The sequence below is a fragment of the Chaetomium globosum genome, genomic scaffold, assembly GCF_000143365.1.
Source record: "Chaetomium globosum CBS 148.51 scaffold_1 genomic scaffold, whole genome shotgun sequence".
Taxonomy (NCBI): Eukaryota; Fungi; Ascomycota; class Sordariomycetes; order Sordariales; family Chaetomiaceae; genus Chaetomium; species Chaetomium globosum.
Window position 1 is genome coordinate 729,933 of NT_165976.1, and position 17,622 is coordinate 747,554.

General features: G+C 56.8%; 6 protein-coding genes across 6 annotated transcripts in view; 4 read left to right on the forward strand and 2 right to left on the reverse strand.

Annotated features, from left to right (window-relative positions):
- Positions 1-420: 420 nt before the first annotated feature.
- On the forward strand, positions 421-1,611 carry CHGG_00241 (uncharacterized protein; the record flags this gene model as incomplete). Its single annotated transcript, XM_001219461.1, has 3 exons — positions 421-782; positions 867-1,217; positions 1,287-1,611. The coding sequence occupies 3 exons, from the start codon at positions 421-423 to the stop codon at positions 1,609-1,611; spliced, it is 1,038 nt and encodes a 345-aa protein (XP_001219462.1).
- Positions 1,612-3,199: 1,588 nt separating this feature from the next.
- Positions 3,200-4,369, forward strand: CHGG_00242 (uncharacterized protein; the record flags this gene model as incomplete). The annotated part of the gene is made up of 2 exons (XM_001219462.1): positions 3,200-3,208; positions 3,287-4,369. 2 exons carry the CDS (start codon positions 3,200-3,202, stop codon positions 4,367-4,369), a joined length of 1,092 nt encoding a protein of 363 aa, XP_001219463.1.
- Positions 4,370-5,094: 725 nt separating this feature from the next.
- On the reverse strand, positions 5,095-6,827 carry CHGG_00243 (uncharacterized protein; the record flags this gene model as incomplete). The annotated part of the gene is made up of 4 exons (XM_001219463.1): positions 5,095-5,610; positions 5,689-6,056; positions 6,186-6,457; positions 6,526-6,827. 4 exons carry the CDS (start codon positions 6,825-6,827, stop codon positions 5,095-5,097), a joined length of 1,458 nt encoding a protein of 485 aa, XP_001219464.1.
- Positions 6,828-9,115: 2,288 nt separating this feature from the next.
- Positions 9,116-11,269, forward strand: CHGG_00244 (uncharacterized protein; the record flags this gene model as incomplete). The annotated part of the gene is made up of 7 exons (XM_001219464.1): positions 9,116-9,304; positions 9,390-9,452; positions 9,533-9,636; positions 9,711-10,597; positions 10,662-10,817; positions 10,898-11,166; positions 11,252-11,269. 7 exons carry the CDS (start codon positions 9,116-9,118, stop codon positions 11,267-11,269), a joined length of 1,686 nt encoding a protein of 561 aa, XP_001219465.1.
- A 1,567-nt stretch (positions 11,270-12,836) lies between these two features.
- Positions 12,837-15,234, reverse strand: CHGG_00245 (uncharacterized protein; the record flags this gene model as incomplete). The annotated part of the gene is made up of 5 exons (XM_001219465.1): positions 12,837-12,844; positions 12,981-13,134; positions 13,217-13,874; positions 13,960-14,827; positions 15,084-15,234. 5 exons carry the CDS (start codon positions 15,232-15,234, stop codon positions 12,837-12,839), a joined length of 1,839 nt encoding a protein of 612 aa, XP_001219466.1.
- A 414-nt stretch (positions 15,235-15,648) lies between these two features.
- CHGG_00246 (uncharacterized protein) overlaps positions 15,649-17,622 on the forward strand; it is a gene marked incomplete at both ends in the record, with an annotated part of 8,208 nt that continues 6,234 nt past the window's right edge. The window contains 2 exons of the mRNA XM_001219466.1: positions 15,649-15,826; positions 15,888-17,574. Of these exons, the coding sequence (XP_001219467.1) occupies positions 15,649-15,826; positions 15,888-17,574 (1,865 nt within the window). The remainder of the gene's footprint in view (positions 15,827-15,887; positions 17,575-17,622) is intronic.

Here is a 17,622-nt window from a genome sequence, read left to right on the forward strand (position 1 = left end):
TAGGGCAGAGGTTCAAGTCAACTACGACGATACACGGCATCGCATATCTCAAGGTTCCATCCCTCCCTTCCAGTGTAGCCACCGGCTGATAATTAATGCACCTCGGCCCGCACTCTCATCGCTGGCTCATTGTCCTCCCTGCATGCTGGCCAAGAATTACTCCCCCCTTCGATATGTCAGCCGGCCCGGGGCCGCCGAGCGTTGCATCCGCGGCCCGGATTCGGGTCGATTAGGCGTGGTCCGGTTCAGTGGCAGCGTGGGGGTAACCGCTATTTATTTGTTCGGTTTTGACATAGCGCGAAACGGCCGGCACGTCTCCTCGCAGCACACATCTTGTGCATACCTACTGTCCCGCCGACCCTACCTCGGAACTTACCTTCACGGCTTGTGTGTGCAGTGCTCACTCAACGCCATCTCGTCATGGCTCGCACAGCTTCGACCGCCAACCCGAAGAGGGACTTGTATTTTCGTGTTCTTTCCTACATTGCAGGTTTCCTTCTCTGGGGTTTTAGTGTCCTGAACGGATCAGCGACGGACCTGGTTGTGGCGGCCTGGACGGGCAAGTTGAACGACGGCAGCCCGCTAAAGACATCCTACACGGGGCTTCCATTCGTGGACATTCCCACTGCTGTTCTAGTGGCCTTTTTCTGCCCGGGAACCAACGGTCATGATGACGGTTTTCAGCTGTTCGTCGTGGAGGCCTTTTCCGCCTTCGCGGTGGGATTCTCGTGGCTCTACGTGGAAGCATCTAGGCCAGGACAGAAGCCGAAGTGGATTACGAGGTGAGAACGGAGCCGGAAAACTCTATGATACGGGAGCCGATGATCTGTGCACATTTGCTGATTCCTCATTCCTCTCTTACTCAGAGTTGCCACCTGGGCGGTGTTGTGGCAACTGTTCGGAGCGGCCATGATCTTGCCACTCTATTTTGGCACCCACCTCAAATGGACCGACCGGGAGCCGCTGCAGAAAGTGACCGACGTCAACCGGGCGCGGGCCCTGACGCCGGGTTTCCTCCTGGGCGTGGTGGCGCCGACGGCCATTGTTATGCTGCCGACCTGGGTACCCCGGTCCGCGGAGGCGCACCAGACCATCGTTGCGGTGTTCATGCTCTCTCCGTTCTGGGTATCTGGCATCATCCTCGCCACAACCAAAGTGTTCGCCTGGTTCTCGAGTCTCTCGTCATCCAGCAGGCGGAACAAGGGCGCGGCGACGTGGTGGATCAAGGCGGTGCATCTGCAGACCGCTTTGGTCTCGGCCGCGGCGCATCTGTACGTCATGTACAGGGTGCTTCTCCCGACGAACCCAGAGGTGGTGAACCTCGCCCGCATGTATCTGCCGCTGCCGCCTAACGGCCCGATTGGGATAACCGACAACATCACGGCCGGGTCTTGGCTCTTCCTGCAGTTCGATCACATCTTCATCAGCCTCTCGAGCTTATCGTGGGCTTTGCTGCTGCTCGAGAAGACCCCCCTGCGGGCCCAATTTGGGAGGGGCGGGTTGTTCCTCACCCTGCTCGTGTCGGCTTTACTGATTGGGCCAGGAGCCACGGTGTCCATGGCCTTATACTTCCGGGAAGATCATCTGGTGGAGAACGAGAAGGGATACTAGCGTGCTGTCACTACCTGTGCATGCCTGTATGCACATAAAGCATACTAGAAGCAGCAAAAACTGGAGTCATAGAGATAGCGGTTGTTCACACAAACACACCAGACACCATCAGGGGGGCTCACAAGATCCTGGGGTACTGTACACTAGTCTAATCCGTGGTTTCCTGAATCCTGAATTGTACGAAGGATCCTTCGTGCGAATAAAACCGTTGATTTTCAAAAAGCTGTCAAACAGGGGTACCCGTGCGCAATCTTCATATGTCGTAGCAATTTGCCGAGCGGCAGGGGTTGAGCTTTGCCGGTGAGAGGAGGCTACGGGGGTAGGGGAGGCTGGCCCTGTAGGGCTCGGAGGTAAGGTTCGGGAGGAGGCAGCGGAGGGCAATTCCGCGCCTGAGAGCCCACGGACCTTCTTGGAAGAAGGGGGGAGGCCATGAAGGTATGGACGTACTTACGAGGCGCAGGTCGGACGAAGAAGATGGTTCATGTGCGGATGACGGGGTTGATGTCCGAGGAACCATGTACATACGAGGTGGCCGTCCGAGATGGATAAACAACTAATCCATGCCACGGATTTTGAATCTCCATGGCAGGGCAGGGTAGGTACCTAAGAATGCGACTCAGATCCTCGCATGCATTAGTCAGATAACGCAATCTGCCACCAAGACCAAGGATTTAGTTTGAGCCGCAGCGCGAAGGAAGCGAGTGGGGGGATTAAGCCGAGGAGGGAACGGGCATGTGGTGTCTGTGTGTCCGTATGTGTCTGTTCGTATGTGTCCATCCGTAAGTTTCCGTATGTGTGTGAGCGTCAACGTGTGCGGGAAGATGCACCCCAAGTCCCATGCATTCGCCGTAGGGTTCATTCCATGGTGATTCCAGTGCCCAAAAGCCGGTATCGGGGGTGGTACCGGCATCCGCCTAAATTGGTACGGCGAATCGCTTGCGGGGATAAGTGCTGTCGTGAAACGGTTACAAAACTGATAAGGGGGGATAAGCCTCGGGGAGAGGTTGCCGTGGCGAAGCGCGTCGCCTTGCCTTGCCGCTCTTTTTCCCAGACCGGCAGGTCTCTGCATGTGGTATTGCGTGGCTGTCAGTCTAACCTCGTTCAGCCTCCAAGGAAACATGGTGCTAACCCCCTGCAAGCCGGAGCTTCAAACGGTGGACGGACATACTGTGTAAGATTTTGACGCCTCACACCTGCGTATCACCCGGTCACGTTTGGACGCCTTCGTGGAGGGCTTGCAGTAGGTGGCGCCCTCGGATATCAATGTGCATACCTTGATGAGTGCGTTACTCAGTACATACACGGCCCGGCAGGGGGGATGTCCGGGGACCTCGCCGCGGGGAACCACCGCAGAAAGGGAGCGGAAGGAGTATGGGAAGGATTTGGTGTGCAGCCAGGAGGGCCATGTATCTTCGCGATCCTGCACGAGAGAGGCTCAGCAACGGCCATTATTAACCCACCTCGACTGTAGATGGATACATAGAGACATGAAGCCGCGTCCCGTACCTAAAGTACCTACCCGACGCCGTGGTACGAGCTCCTGCGAGCTATGTTCCAAGCCGCCTCGGACGAATACAGGTACGACAACATGAATGGAGTATCACGGCATATCGCCTGCGTGTTGTGCCGCGACCGCAAGGTGCGTTGCAATGGGGAGCAACCGGCCTGTGAAAAGTGCCGGCAAGCAGGCGAGAAGTGCGTTTACCTGCCCACGTGCAGGCCCAATAAGGCCGATCTGGCGCAGAAGCTCGATACTCTGCAACAACGTTTGGGTAGGTTTCTCCAACTCCAGGTTGCACCGGTGGGTGCACATATAATGATGATGTCGGGGACGAACGGGGGAAATGAACGTGACGTTAACGCAGCCGGGACGGTGACAGAGAAAGCGGAGGCGTATATCCGAAAAATGGACAATGAAGCCAACTGCACCAAGACTGCGGTGCCATCTTACTTCAGCCCACCACCCACCATGAGCCCTGCGTCCACGCCGCGGCTACCCCTCCAGATGCCGCCCTTCGGAACGCCACCAACACCAACCAGCTTCACACCCGGGCTCTACCACCCAGAGCCAAGAATCAAATGGCCCGAGCTGTTGGGCAACGACTTCCTTTATACGCCGCTCCTGGACTCTCAGATGCAGGCGGGTGGGATGGATGGGACGCAGCTGGACGGGCACGTCGACGGCACGGATCTGTCGGAGCACGCGCGCAGCTCGTCCAGCATATCCATCCCCAGCCTGCGAGAGATCCGGGAGCTAAGTTCAGCATTATACACGACTGACAGGGTAGCAAGGGTGTGCGATACCTGCAACGCCGCCACTGCCGAGCTGGAGGCGTACTGCATGACGGCCTTCAGCGCCCACTCAGACATCGCCGGCATATCCCTCGCGCTGGCCGAGTACCTGGCGTGGATGCGCAAGGGCGCCAACCTGAAGACAGACAACATTGCGAGCATGCTCGAGACGCTCGAGTTCCGCGCGCGCGAGGTGCACGAGATAGCCGAGGCGAGGCCGTGGGCGGCGTGGAGAAATATGGTACTGGCCTTGAAGCCCTTGGGGCGCGCGGCAACCCGGCTTGCCGAGCTGGAGGAGGATCTTGGCAGGCAGTCGGCGGAGGCCGGACACTTCTTCCAGACGGAGTACGACATACGCATGACCCTCGCGGATCAACGCAAGTCGCCCGTAATGGGAGTGGGAATGGAACTTGGGACGCCACTCGCTGCATCGTCGGATGCGTCGGGTAGCCAGATGGAAAGCTAGAATTATAAACGAAACGAATAGAACCCGGGAGTTCTGGATTGCACTGTTGGATAGCCGTCGCCAGCATCCATAAATTCAAAGATCTCTTACCAACATGCCGGACATTGCCGTTGCTGACTTTTAAGTTCTCACTGTTGTGTTCATCCTGTTGCATCAGATCTAATCTGCCACCTGGGGTCATGTATGGATACACAGGATCGGCAGGGGGCGGGGACTTTTTACAACTCTTCACACGCGACAATAATGGAGGCGCCCGGGTAAGCCGAGACATTCAGAGGGATTTGAGGTTGCAACGCGGTGGAGTTGGGCTGAAAGTTTAAACCAGGGATTTGCGTTCTCTCCCCCACAAAGTAAAAAAAGAAACGCGAAAAAGAAAGAACCAACAGGTTACAGTGCGTGGGTTGTTGGTTCCACAAGTGGAACACACAAATGGAACACTACAGGTACCGAGGTAGGAGGTAAGCTCGCAACCGCCCATGGCGAGCAAAAATATCAGAGTACAGTAGGAGAGGCGTTTGCTGGACGAGGTAGTCGTGATTTGGTCAGCTGCTAAATCTCCTGCGTCAAGGTGGCCAGGTAGGTACTGATGAACTCGTGGTGAAAGTGACTTCCGTTATTGTATTCTTCGCTAGAAGAGGCTGGCCGTTCAACGCCAACGGCCGACCTCTATTACAAACACTGGAGCAAAATGAACGCAGCCCTCCAGACACCACATATCCGCCCACTCAAATGTTAGCCGCCAGAGCAAGCCTCGTGCCCTGCCAAACCACAAAAAACGCGGCCAAGGCACCCAACGAGCGCAACAACAAAAACAGCGACGAGATGGGCGCCGCGGCACCCTCCAACGCCTTCCCCCTCCCCGCCTCCCTCTCATCATCAAACGGAATCCGCCCCTTACGAAACCCCTCCAGCGCCACATACTCCAGCTTGGGCCCCTTCCGAATAATCTCGCTCATCTGATCCGCCGTCGTGCGGTCCGCCTGCAGCGGCAGCAACCACGTGGCCATGAAGCGGTGCCAGCGCGTGTCCCACGCCTGCACCTTGGTAATCAGGCTGGACACGGCCAGGATGTCCTGCATGCGCTTGAGCCGCTCCGCCTGGTACGCGGCAAACACGGCATCCAGGACCGCGGCGGTTGGCTTCGCTGCTCCGCCCTCCTGCAGGAGCCGCTGCAGGTGGTTGCACAGCACTGCGACCGACTCGATGCCCGAGTTGCCGCCCAGCGCAATGTTGGGCGTTACCTGCAGTTGGCACGTTAGCGCCATGTGGGGGGCCACGAGGGAAAAGAACGGCGCGGAAGGGGGGGGGGTGTCCCGTACCTTGTGTGCCGAGTCACCGGCAAGGACGATGCGTCCGTGGTGCCAGTGGGTAAGGACCCCCTCTTCCAGGGGGATGAGGGTGCCGCGGGTGCGGCGCTTCCAGAGCTCGCCAAAGAGCAGGGTGTCGGAGACGGGGTGGTCAGCGAACTGCTGGGCGAGGTCCTCGGCGTCCTGGTCGGTGTAGTTGGCGCGCTTGGGCCAGGTGAAGGGCTCGTCGACGCGGAAGATGAAGAAGAAGTAGGCCCTATCCGGCTGGGACAGCGCCAGCAGGGAGCGCCCCGTGCCGTTGACCACGGTGACATCCCGATCGCCAAGCTCGGGGATGTTGGGGGTTACGCCGATCAGTGACTTCCATTGCGTCTTGATGCCTGGGTAAGTGAGACATTGGGGTGCTTAGCGGCGGTTCCTCTGCTTGCGGGCGGAGTAGAAGTGTGAGGTGGGGATCCGGTAAGGGAAGTGTGGGGGCCGAGAGGGAAGGGTAAAATAAACATACTCACTGGTCTTCTCTTGGACGGTGATAAGTCCGGGCGTAGCCTTGTTCGCCTGCTCCCACATGACGCTTCTCACCATGCTGTACACACCGTCGGCGCCAATGACCATATCGCCAGTCTCGACATCGCCATTGACGAGGGTAACCTCGACTCCCTCAGGGGTCTCTTTGATGCTTTTCACACCAGAGGACGTCTTGATATAGGATTTATCAGGCAGCTTGTCATACATGATCTGGAGGAACTCACGCCTCTCCAGCACCAGAAGCGAAGAGCCATGACTTGATGCAAGTGTCAGTTTCTTGATACTTTCGTACAATGTGGTGGAAGTTGGGAATGCTTGGCTCACTTCTCCTGTAGATGTTGGAAATAACCATTATCCATAAACTTCTTTCCATCTGGGTACCGGGTCAACCAGTTACGGCCGGGCACACAGGCCTTCTCGACGGCCTCGAAGCATCCGAGTTGGTGAAGAATGCGGGAGCCATGCGGGTAGAGGGCGATACTGGCACCCTCGGGCGGGGCGACGACGGCGCGTTTCTCGAGCACCACGTGGTCAATGCCGGCCTTCTGGAGGCAATGCGACGCCGTCAGGCCCACTACGCCGCCGCCGACGACGATGACACGGAAGGGACGTTTAGATTCCGGCATGCTTGCAGGTTGCGAGCTTCGTGGAAAAACAGATCTCGCATCAAACCTGAAACATTAATAATCCTCAGAGAGGCTACGGATTGGCATCGGCGATAGTTTGGTTGGATCTTATACGGTATCACTGGCAAGCACTCAAATAATCTATCGCTGCACGGCTCCGAGGCACCTTATCGGCGACACGCCGACTAGCCGGAACGGACAGATGGGTTCAAAAGCGCACACATTTCGGCCTCTTCCGGGGCATGGCTTCGGTTTCGGCCACCTCGGTCCGGACTCGATGGTGAATGTCCGATTGCATCCTTCGGTTGTTCCGGTCCGGGCCATTGCATTAGTGTGCCGGGTGGTGGGCTGAGTGTGCACGATCTTGCCTAAGCAGCGTAGATAGTGTCGCTTACGTGTGCGTGTGTGTGTGCGAGGGTGCGTGGGTGAACCCCGTTGTGTAATCCATGTTGAAGATCTGTGCGGGACTGACGGGAGTGGCCTGGCGGGAGTGGGAGTTGTTCGCTTGTGGCCGTGCTTGGCACTCCTGCCAGATTCAGCTCGAAAGAGGTGCGAAATCCCGGAGGGGCCAGGACCAGGGGGCCACAGTTAAACTCCCGTTTCCCACTTCTCCAGATCCCCCACCCCGAAACTGGATGTACTGTGTAATCTGGTGTATTTGCAACTTTGAGATGATTGATTGGCTCAGATCCGATGCAGCGAAGCCCAACCTTCCACTGTTTGGTCACGGATGAACTCGGGAACAGAGCTCGAGAAGTATCCACGAGTTTCGGTATTAAGGCGGGCATGAAAAAGAAAATAAGCGAACATTTCCAGGGGTTGGGGGATGGCATGACCACTTAGGGCGACTTTACTCGACGTCTCTGCATGAAGTAGGACTGCCCGAGTTCACGGCGTCTTGCTACCCGTCGCCGATTGCGGAATCGGTCAGGAACGGAAGGTTTCCTCGTAGGCAGTAAGGTTCCTCGTCTGTATCAGGACAGCAAAACGAATGCCTCGGGATCTGACGTGGGGGCGCAGCTGAGATCTCACGGAAAAGATGGAGTGATCTCAACCAATCGGACAGCAACCGTGGCTGTTTTGCTGGAAGGTGCATCCACATCGCACTGAACTCGCACCTCACGCTTGCAGCATCGGGGAAGAGACCCTTGCAGCGGCTTGACACAAGCTCGGACGGCTGCACCTGTCGAGGACAGGTCTGGCAAGATGCGGCGGGCGCCCCACAGGGTGAAATTTGAATCCGGAATCCTTGGCCAATCAGGCGTAGCAGCCCTCAAAATAACCTTTTAACGCCGAAAAAGCTTAACACCGTCGCGCAATCTTGAAGGAAGAGTTCCCGAAACGTTAATTGTCTGCGCCGGCCTGGCTCCAGAGCAAACACGTTCCTCCAAAATTGGGTACCAAGCCGCAATCTTTGTCACTCGAACCACACCATTCCTCAAGTCGCGCGATTAAAAATCACTTCTTATCTGTGCTGACTGCGTGTTGAACCCAGTCAGATACCCGGATTCCAACCGAAGGAGCGGGATCGGAGGCAACTTGTATCCCGTGATCCCAATTATTTCGATGATTCCAACGATTCCAGCAAATCCAAGGATTCCAAATGCAAAGAACCAAAATTTCCTGCCAAGCCCCGTTAAGGTCCCTCCTCAGGGCTGCCTTACCGAGCGCGGTGTGACTTGAGAACATATGAAACCGTCATCCAAGTGGCCCGCTTTTTGCCTGAACCAACCAATAATCTAATTCCAACCATCGGCGTAAAGACAGGAGTCTTATCTCCTAAACCCCAGATTCACCACCCAGTCTCGAGCCAGTCCCAGCACTCCCAGACTGCAACTTTGCCCATCTTTTACTGCATATGCCACATGCTGCGTAACCATGCGATTCCTCCCGCCCGCACACTCCCTGCAGCCCGGCTTAGAAATCCGTAATTTCAGTGTTTTTGGTTCCTTCGTTCCTGCTGGAACCGGGGCGGCTTCGAACGGTACCGTTCTTGGGATGAAATAAAAAACAAAGAAGACGAGAGGGGCGAGGGAGGGGGTGAATGAATAAGACGCCCAATTTCTGGCCCGGGGATTAGCGCTTATTAATGATAGCGCCGAAAACTCACCTTTCCCCTAACACCGCATGTGGCATGTCGTATGGTAAATAGTGCATCGATTTTGGGACTGTTGAACTCTTTCGTTTTTCTGTCTGCAGCTTGCAGTCGCGGTTCTTCCCTTTCCACACCAAAAGCGCACAACTCAGGATTGTGACGTGACGGCATCACAACTTCACACGAGCACGACATGGCCGTTAGCAACGAGCCAGTGGCCACCAGCAACGGTGCGCCCAAGACAGACCTCGATATTCCAGACACCACACAGGCTGTGAGCCAGATCGATGAGAAGAACGATGCCGTGCGGTCGAGCTCTTCCGACCCCGAGGCGGCAGCCAAGACTGATGATGGACCCCAGAGGACTGTCACTGGCTTCAGGGTAGGTGCAGTGCCATCGGCCTAGACGAGAAAGGGAGTCAGTCGTCTTTTGAGCCCTCATACTGACGCGACTTTTACCCCTGTAGTGGTTCTTCGCCTACGCGTCTGTTCTCTCGACTGTCTTCCTCTTTGCCCTTGACGGTACCATCGTGAGTGAACCAATGCACAGCCAGATGCTGTGGCTGGCACACTGCCGCCTCTGGTATCCCCCTTGCTCACACTCCAACAGGTTGCCAATGTCCAGCCCCAAATCGTCGACACCTTCGGTGAGGTCTCCAAGTTGCCATGGATCGGTGTGGCCATGAGTCTCGGTACTATCTCTATTCTTCCTCAGTAGGTCCCCTACCCAGCCCATGCAACATGTGTCTTTGCGGGCTCGGCCACTAACCACTCCTACCCTCCCACAGCGGTAAAGCTCTCGCTATCTTCAACGTCAAATGGTATTATCTCGCTTGTGTCGCCGGCTTCGAGGTCGGGAGTGCCGTTTGCGGTGCCGCACCGAACATGAACGCTTTGATCGTCGGTCGTCTCATTCTAGGTATCTTCGGGTCCGGCGTCTACTCCGGCTCGCTCACCGTTGTCGCCCTCATGACCAGCAACCGCGAGCGGCCGTTGTACTTCTCAGGCATCATCGCCATCTGGGGTATCGGCAGCGTCATCGGTCCTGTCATCGGTGGCGCCTTCGCTGAGAGCAGCGCGACCTGGCGATGGGCCTTTTACATCAATTTGCCCGTGGCCGCCGTCTTCATCCCCGGCTTCCTGTTCTGCATCCCCTCGATCAACCCGTCCCCCACCCTGTCGGTCTCGCAGAAGCTGCGCACCCAGGACTGGGTCGGCATCACCATCTTCGAGGGCGGCTCTGCCTGCTACGCCATGGCCATCACTTTCGGCGGCATTGTGTACTCGTTTAGCAGCGGCCAGGAAATTGCCCTGTGGGTCATGACGGGTGTGTTGCTGATCGCCTTCATCCTGGTCGTCATCTACCACCCGCTCGTTGCGAAGGAACACCGGCTGTACCCGGGACATTTCCACAAGCGCCTCGAGCTCAACAACCTGCAGCTCCAGCTCTTTGTCGTATCGGGCACCATGATGACGAGCGTCTACTACATCCCCCTGCTATTCCAGTTCACCAGGGGCGACGGTGCCTTGGACGCTGGTGTGCGCCTCCTGCCCATCATGAGCATGATTGTCGCCTTCTCCATCATCAACGGTTACCTTATGCCCAAGCTCGGCTACTACATGCCATGGTATGTCTTTGGCAACGCCGTCATTCTGGCCGGCTCCACCTGCATGTGTAAGTCATCCCCGCGCACCCGCCTTTGACATCTGCAGCGCCTAACCCACCCTCCCTTTCACAGTCCGCGTTGACGTCAACACCCCCGACTCGCACATCTACGGGTTCACCGCCCTCATCGGCATGGGCGTCGGCTCCTACCTGACCGCGGGCATCGCCGTGGTGCAAGCGCTCGTCGAGCCGCACGAGGTCAGCGACGCGGTCGGTTTCATGACAGCCGGTAAGTCTTCCCCCCCACCTTTCCCCACCATCATCTCCATCACCACCACCCCCGTAACTAACAACCCCCGTTCCTCACAGCGCAAAACATGGGCCTCATCACGTTCCTCGGCGTGGCCGGCGCGCTGTACATCATCATCGGGACCGAGAACCTGGCGGCCGTGCTGCCCGAGCACTCGTACGACGACCTGCTGCAGCTGACGACGGGCATCCACGGCACCATCTTCCAACACCTGACGCCCGAGCAGCAGGTGCAGGTCGTGGACCAGGTCACGTTCGCCACGCGCAACCCGTTTGGGCTCGTCATGGCCGCGAGCGCCCTGACGTTTACGCTGTCGCTTTTCTTGGGGGTGAGTCTTCTTCTGATGATGATGATGATGATGGGGTTTGGGGTGTTGTTAGGGGTGGTGAATTTTACTGACATTTTGGCTGCAGCGCAAGAAGCTTTACTAAGTCATGCCCTGGCAGTGGGTGGTGGAATCATACCTGGATGGGGACGAAAGTACCAATGGAGGCAACTTGTTTTGTAAGGGACGCAGGGTGAGGTAGGGGGGCAAGCCAACTTAGAACCCTACCTGGGAGAACATCTTTTCTTTTGGTCTTGGTTGAGTACACGCGCGGATAAAAAGAGAATGGCGCAGGCAATCAGAATGTGGAGTAAACGGAAATACCTTTATTTAATGAGAATGTAGACTTGCCAAATCTGTTATGCATTCCGTAACGGTACGGTCGTTGTGGGAGAGCACGTGTAGTCGGAATGCTTTCCAACTTGGTGTGTATGTGGCAAATCGAACGAGAAAACTTTAGTGAACTCGAATCCAACGCGTATCAAGATAAATGTTGGGAATCAGCAGGTTTACCTTCCCCAACTGTTACGAAGTAAAACCGTACTTCCTCGTACCAGCATGCTAACAAAAGCAACGGTTATATGTGGACTGCTTTCATTACTGACCCGGAATGTCTCCCATGAGATAAAAACGCTGTGGATATATATCGGGAGAGAAGGGAACTATAACGCTTCTTTCCATGCCTACTATGGCTTTTGAAGTTTAATTTATTTAGAGTTGTATTTCTTTTGAACTTTGGCAATGGGTGGTGTATTGTGTATTGTTGGTCGGGCCCAGGTTTTGTTCTGATCTCTGGTTTGCAAAGTGCCACGACGCCAACTCTTGATTAATTCCCGAGAACTGGCTTTTACCGCCTGTCTCGTACGGAGCACGTCAACAAGACCTAACTTAGACAAAATTGATGAGCCTAATTGTAGTATTCTTCGTGTGTGAGATGACTACTGAGAGAAAACCCGAGGTAGCAATCTCTACATGTACCCATTTAGCACTAGGTTGATACACAGGTATGAATTAAACCACCAGTTTTGTTTCAAGCAGGCTGCATCAGGAATATTATACGTAAGTCCACAAGAGCTAAAATGGGCCTTTTCCTTTATTCAGCCCATCCTTTCTCCCCAGATGTTGTGGCGTTTCATCATTATCACAGCACTGATAAGTTCTTGAGTCCTTCAAGGAACCTTCATCTTACTATACCAGTGTGGGTAACATTCCTTAGTTATACTTGATGCTACAGCCATGAGAGTGGTTCCACTGGGTGGGCCGGTAGTTAGAGGCTCGCCAGACTCACAACTATTCTTATACTAGTTGAGTGTTGCACCTAACTTCCGTTCATGAGTTGGTTGCTGCGTGTCCTAGCGTTGAGGTCGATTGTATCCCAGACGTTGAGACACATGTGGCCACCAACGTCCGTCAATTACAGGAGTTTACCCGCCTCAGTTCGGCGTTCTTCGATCAATCTAAGCGAGAGGACCACACGTCACCTCAACGTATGTCAGATTCAGGCGATTATGCTCTTCCAGCTTGTATCACTCTACCTGGCCACCCCGCCCCCGCTAAAGCTCGAAGCTTGACTCCAGTCTAGACACCCTCATCACCACGCAGTTTCCTCGCACGAAATAATAGCAAACTAATCTCTTTCGTTCCTCTTTAATCTACGTTGATATCCTCCGACATCACAGGCCTGGCACATACGTATCAGTAGGTGCCAGCGCGGAGCCATGTTGCCAACGGCACAGCAATGACAAGGAAAATAACCACGGGGAGCACAAAGCTTCCCGACACAGACGTCGTCCCGGGCGCTGCTTCAAGAGTCATACCTGACTGCTGCAGCTTCGCTTTCTCCTGCGCTTCCTTGAATTCCTCGAGCAGATTGTGGAAGTCTCTCGGGTACGTGGGCAGAAAGAGGTGGGCCAGCACGTTCTGCTTGCGTCTGGTGTTGATGCCCAGGTCCTTGAGCAACGTGTCGATGTACTATTGGCAACACAGTGTGAGTAAGTTGTTTTTCCACTTCTCGGAAGGATCCGTGCTTAGGCCGGATTGGGCGATTACTTACAGACAGGAAGTCAAAGATAGCATAAGCGTGCTTCCGCCCCTGTGCAGGATATCGCTTACGGGCCCACACATTCCACTCCGCCACTTCCCGCTCCATCTCGGCCTGGCCCGGGGGGTCCAGCAGGCCGAGCAGGAAGGCCGTGCCCCACAGGGCCTGCACCTCGGACACCATCGGCGTGTAGATGGAGTGGATGAAGCCGGGGAAGACGATGGAGCGGTCGCCCGAGGCCGCCATGCCCGGCACGATCAGACGCCGGTAGTGGCGGCTGGGGCCGTGGTTGCTGCCGCCCTCGCGGTGGGCGCTGCTCTCGACCTGGCCCGAGCTGAGCGGGGGGTTGCGGAGCGTGGGCAGCTTGTGGTCGACGGCTTCTTCGGCGCGCGCTTCGGCCTTGGCCCATCGCTCCTTGTCGGCCGGGTCGAGGTCGGTGGTGAGACCGAACGTCCGCTGCAGCTCGGGGCTGAAGGTGTGGTACGATTTGTCGAAGCCGGTGCACAGGACCACGTAGTCGGTCTCGACTTGGGTGCCGTTGTCGAGATGGACCTTGTTGTCGATGAAGGACTTGATGCCCGTTCTGTGGACCGTGCAGTCCCCGGCGTGGAAGACCTTCCAGAAGTTGGGTACACTCGCGGCTCCGAGACCGGCATTTGCCCAGAAGATTCTGTATGAGGATTACACGTTTGTTGTCAGCCTTGTTGTGCCTTGCGGGCAGTGCCGAGATTGGAGTCGGGTCATGCAGAACTTACCCATTTCCATGGGGAAGCAGTCTCAACTTCTCTGCATTCGGTGTCTTGCTGTACCCAGAGTGCCTTTCGGCAATGCTGTTGACCAGCTTCCAAAACTGCCGCCCCAACATTCTTCCTACGCTTGTCTGGTGGAAGAAACGATACCCTGGACCCTCGGTGGCCATGATGCTGGCACCGATGGTGGCCATGAATCTCGTCGCGATCACATCCATGCTGTTGACAATACCAAAGATGGTTGGTGGCATGAGTGCCACAGGCCCCGATCCGGACTCATCGGGTCGGATTACCCAGTCAACCTTCTTTCCGGCGTCCAGCAGGAAAAAGACGGTGTCAAAAGCCGATTTGGCACCCCCAAGCACGGTTACGCGCTTGGCTTTGGCCAAGGCACCCAGATGTGTCCCCGTCTCCTGAGAATGGATGATGGGCGCGTCAAAGTTGGACTTCGGCCACCTGGGGATCACGGCATGCGAGGTGGCCCCCGAGGCGTAGATCAACTTTGTACACTCGACCACCTTGCTGCCCTCGCCTTCGACGTCCAATCTCCAACCTCGACCGTTTGGTAGCCGAGTGACGTTTGTAACGGACGTGTTGAAGCGAGTCCGCTCTGCGAGGTGGAAATCGTGTGCGAAATCCGTGAGATACCGGTGGATGGTTTCGCCCGAGATGTAGCCGTCTTTTGTAATGCCCTCGCGGCGCATAGGGTAGAACGAGTACTCAAACTGGCCAAACTTGATTTGCGCATAGAGGCTGGGATAGATCTTGTCTGCACCCCAGACGCCGCCAAACGATGTACCCTGGTCTATGATGATCAGGTTGGTCTCAGGGGCTAGGTCGAGGTACGTTTTCGCGTTAATGAGGCCATTCCAGCCTATCCAGAGATAATCAAAGGTGTTAGTCACTTTGATACTAGGTATGGAAGTGAATTATACTCACCGGCACCAACTACCACAACATCAACCTGTTCGGCTGCCATCGCAAGGGATGCTCTGGTTTCCAGGATATTCCGCGTTGAGCTGTAAATTTTTGATGGAGCCGGTCATTAGAGGGCAGGGCGGATCTTCGTCAAAGTGAGTTGCAGTATGGCGACGGTGGGAAGTAACGGGGGCATCCTTCGAAGCACGTACCTCGTCGGCCGGCGGCTCGAAGGGGTTGGGTAACATCGCCGCGCCGGATCCCGAAGACCGAGAAGCTTGATTCCATGCGGGCAATGGCCTGACAACGGTTATGCAGCGCGCCGATGTCTCCCGAGCCCGAACGGCAGGGGTGCTTCGCCATGGGTGTGCGTCGAACCACCATGGGCTCGGCCGTTTCGGCCCGCGGGCGGCCGGACAGGATAAGCACACTGCACCTTCATGACAACCAATGAGGGGATCACGATTCGGTATTCACATTAGGAATCTGAGAAAGCCCGGTCTTTCCTATTCGGGTAATCGTGTTGCTCTCGCCATCGAGGCCGGGTCTGACGCTCCGTGTCGAGGATATGTCGCTGATAAGCGGTCCGGACGGAGTAGACGGCCCCAATCACGGCTGAGTACATATACAGAATCAGCTGTCAGATCGTATGATTTAACTCGAGCAGCTCTTCTCCTTTCCTCCCACCGAAGCAGGGTTCCAGACCATCCTCCACCTCCATCCACACTACCAGACCACGCTTGAACAGCAGCACCACTCCCTCAAGCTCCATCCACCATGCCTGGCCGCATCACCTCCTCCTCCTCGAGGCCGTCCTCGAGGGACTCGTACGATGGTAGCCCGACGAGGAAGGCTGCCGTGCCGGAATATGACGAATACCCCGCTGTCACCTTTCCGGGCTATGCGGAACAGCCGCTCGACAAACAGCTCGAGCCAATCGCCGTGGTCGGCATGGGTAGGACACTTCACGAGATAGTCTTTTGGGAAACCTTGGTAGCTGACAAGTGCTATGACAGGGTGCCACCTACCGGGAGAAGTCCGGAGCCCCGCGGGGTTTTGGGATATGATGATGAACAAGCGGACTGGTCAGACTCCCAAGGTGCCGGCTGACAGGTTCAATATCGATGCCCACTTCCACGATAACAACGACCGTCCGGGAAGCTTTGGTGTTCTCGGCGGATACTTCCTCAAAGATGACCTGTCCAACTTCGACCCGGGTCTCTTCGGCATCACACCAATCGAAGCTATGTGGATGGACCCCCAGCAGCGGAAGCTCCTGGAAGTCGTCTACGAGGCCCTGGAGTCGGGTGGTATCCCGTTGGAAAAAATCTCAGGCACGCGGACGGGTGTGTTCGCGGCTAGTTTCACTGCCGACTGGCAGCAGATGGCCTTCAAGGAGCACTCGTTCCGTCACAACCTCGCCGCAACGGGTGTCGACCCCGGTATCATCAGCAACCGTATTAGCCACGTCTTCAACCTGAACGGTCCCAGCATTCTTTGTAATACGGCTTGCTCGTCGTCCATGTACGCTCTCCACAACGCGTGCAATGCCCTTCGCAACCGCGAAGCCGATGCCGCCATCGTCGCCGGTGTCAACTTGATCATCACGGTCGACCAACACATGAACACGGCCAAGCTCGGTGTCCTTTCCCCGACCTCGACCTGTCATACGTTTGACGCTAGCGCCGATGGCTACGGCCGTGCCGATGCCGCTGGTGCCGTCTACCTGAAGCCCCTTTCGGATGCTATCCGTGACGGTGATCCGATCCGTGGTGTCATCCGCTCCAGTGCCGTCAACTCCAACGGCAAGGTTCCGGGTGCTGGTATCACGCACCCCAACCGTGAGGGGCAAGCCGATGTTATCGCTCATGCATATGAGCGTGGTGGCGACCTCGACCCCCGGCTTACTGGATACTTCGAGTGCCACGGAACAGGCACGGCGGTTGGTGACCCGCTTGAGGTGCACGCCGTGTCTATCGCCATGAACAAGAACCGCCAGCCCGGTGAAGAGCCGCTGTTGATCGGCGCCGTCAAGACAAACATCGGGCACAGTGAGGCTGCTAGCGGATTGTCTGCCCTCATCAAGGCCATCCTCACGGTGGAGCGCGGTGTCATCCCGCCCGTCAGGGGCCTCGTCAACCCCAGCCCTGCCATCAAGTGGGACGAGTGGAAGGTCCGGGCCCCGACTGAGGCCGTGCCTTTCCCGGCTCATCTTCCCGTGAGGCGTGTCTCCATCAACAGCTTCGGCTACGGCGGCACCAACGCCCACGCCATCGTCGAAAACGCGGATTCGCTCCTCCGCAACATGCCCCGGCAGCAGTACCGGTTCCGAGACGACAACACCAACAGCGGCCAGAAGTCGGCGATGCCGCGCCGTGCCGCCCACCGCCGCCGTCCGTTCCTCCTGCCCTTCTCGGCCCACGACAAGCCCACGCTGCTGCGCAACCTCGACGCCCACGCCAAGGTGGTCTCCCAGTACAACCTTCTCGACCTGTCGTACACTCTCTCCAACCGCCGCAGCGTCCTCCTCAACAAGGGCTTCACCGTGGCCAGCCACGAGACCCTCGACGACGCCTTCGGCAACATCGCCGCCTCCTTCACCTTCGCCGACGGCAAGAAGCGCGGCCCCAAGCCCCCCACCGTCGGCTTCGTCTTCACGGGCCAGGGTGCGCAGTGGGCCCGCATGGGCGCCGAGCTGCTCGAGTACAGCCCGCACTTCCTGAGCGCCATCCGCGCGCTGGATGCTGCCCT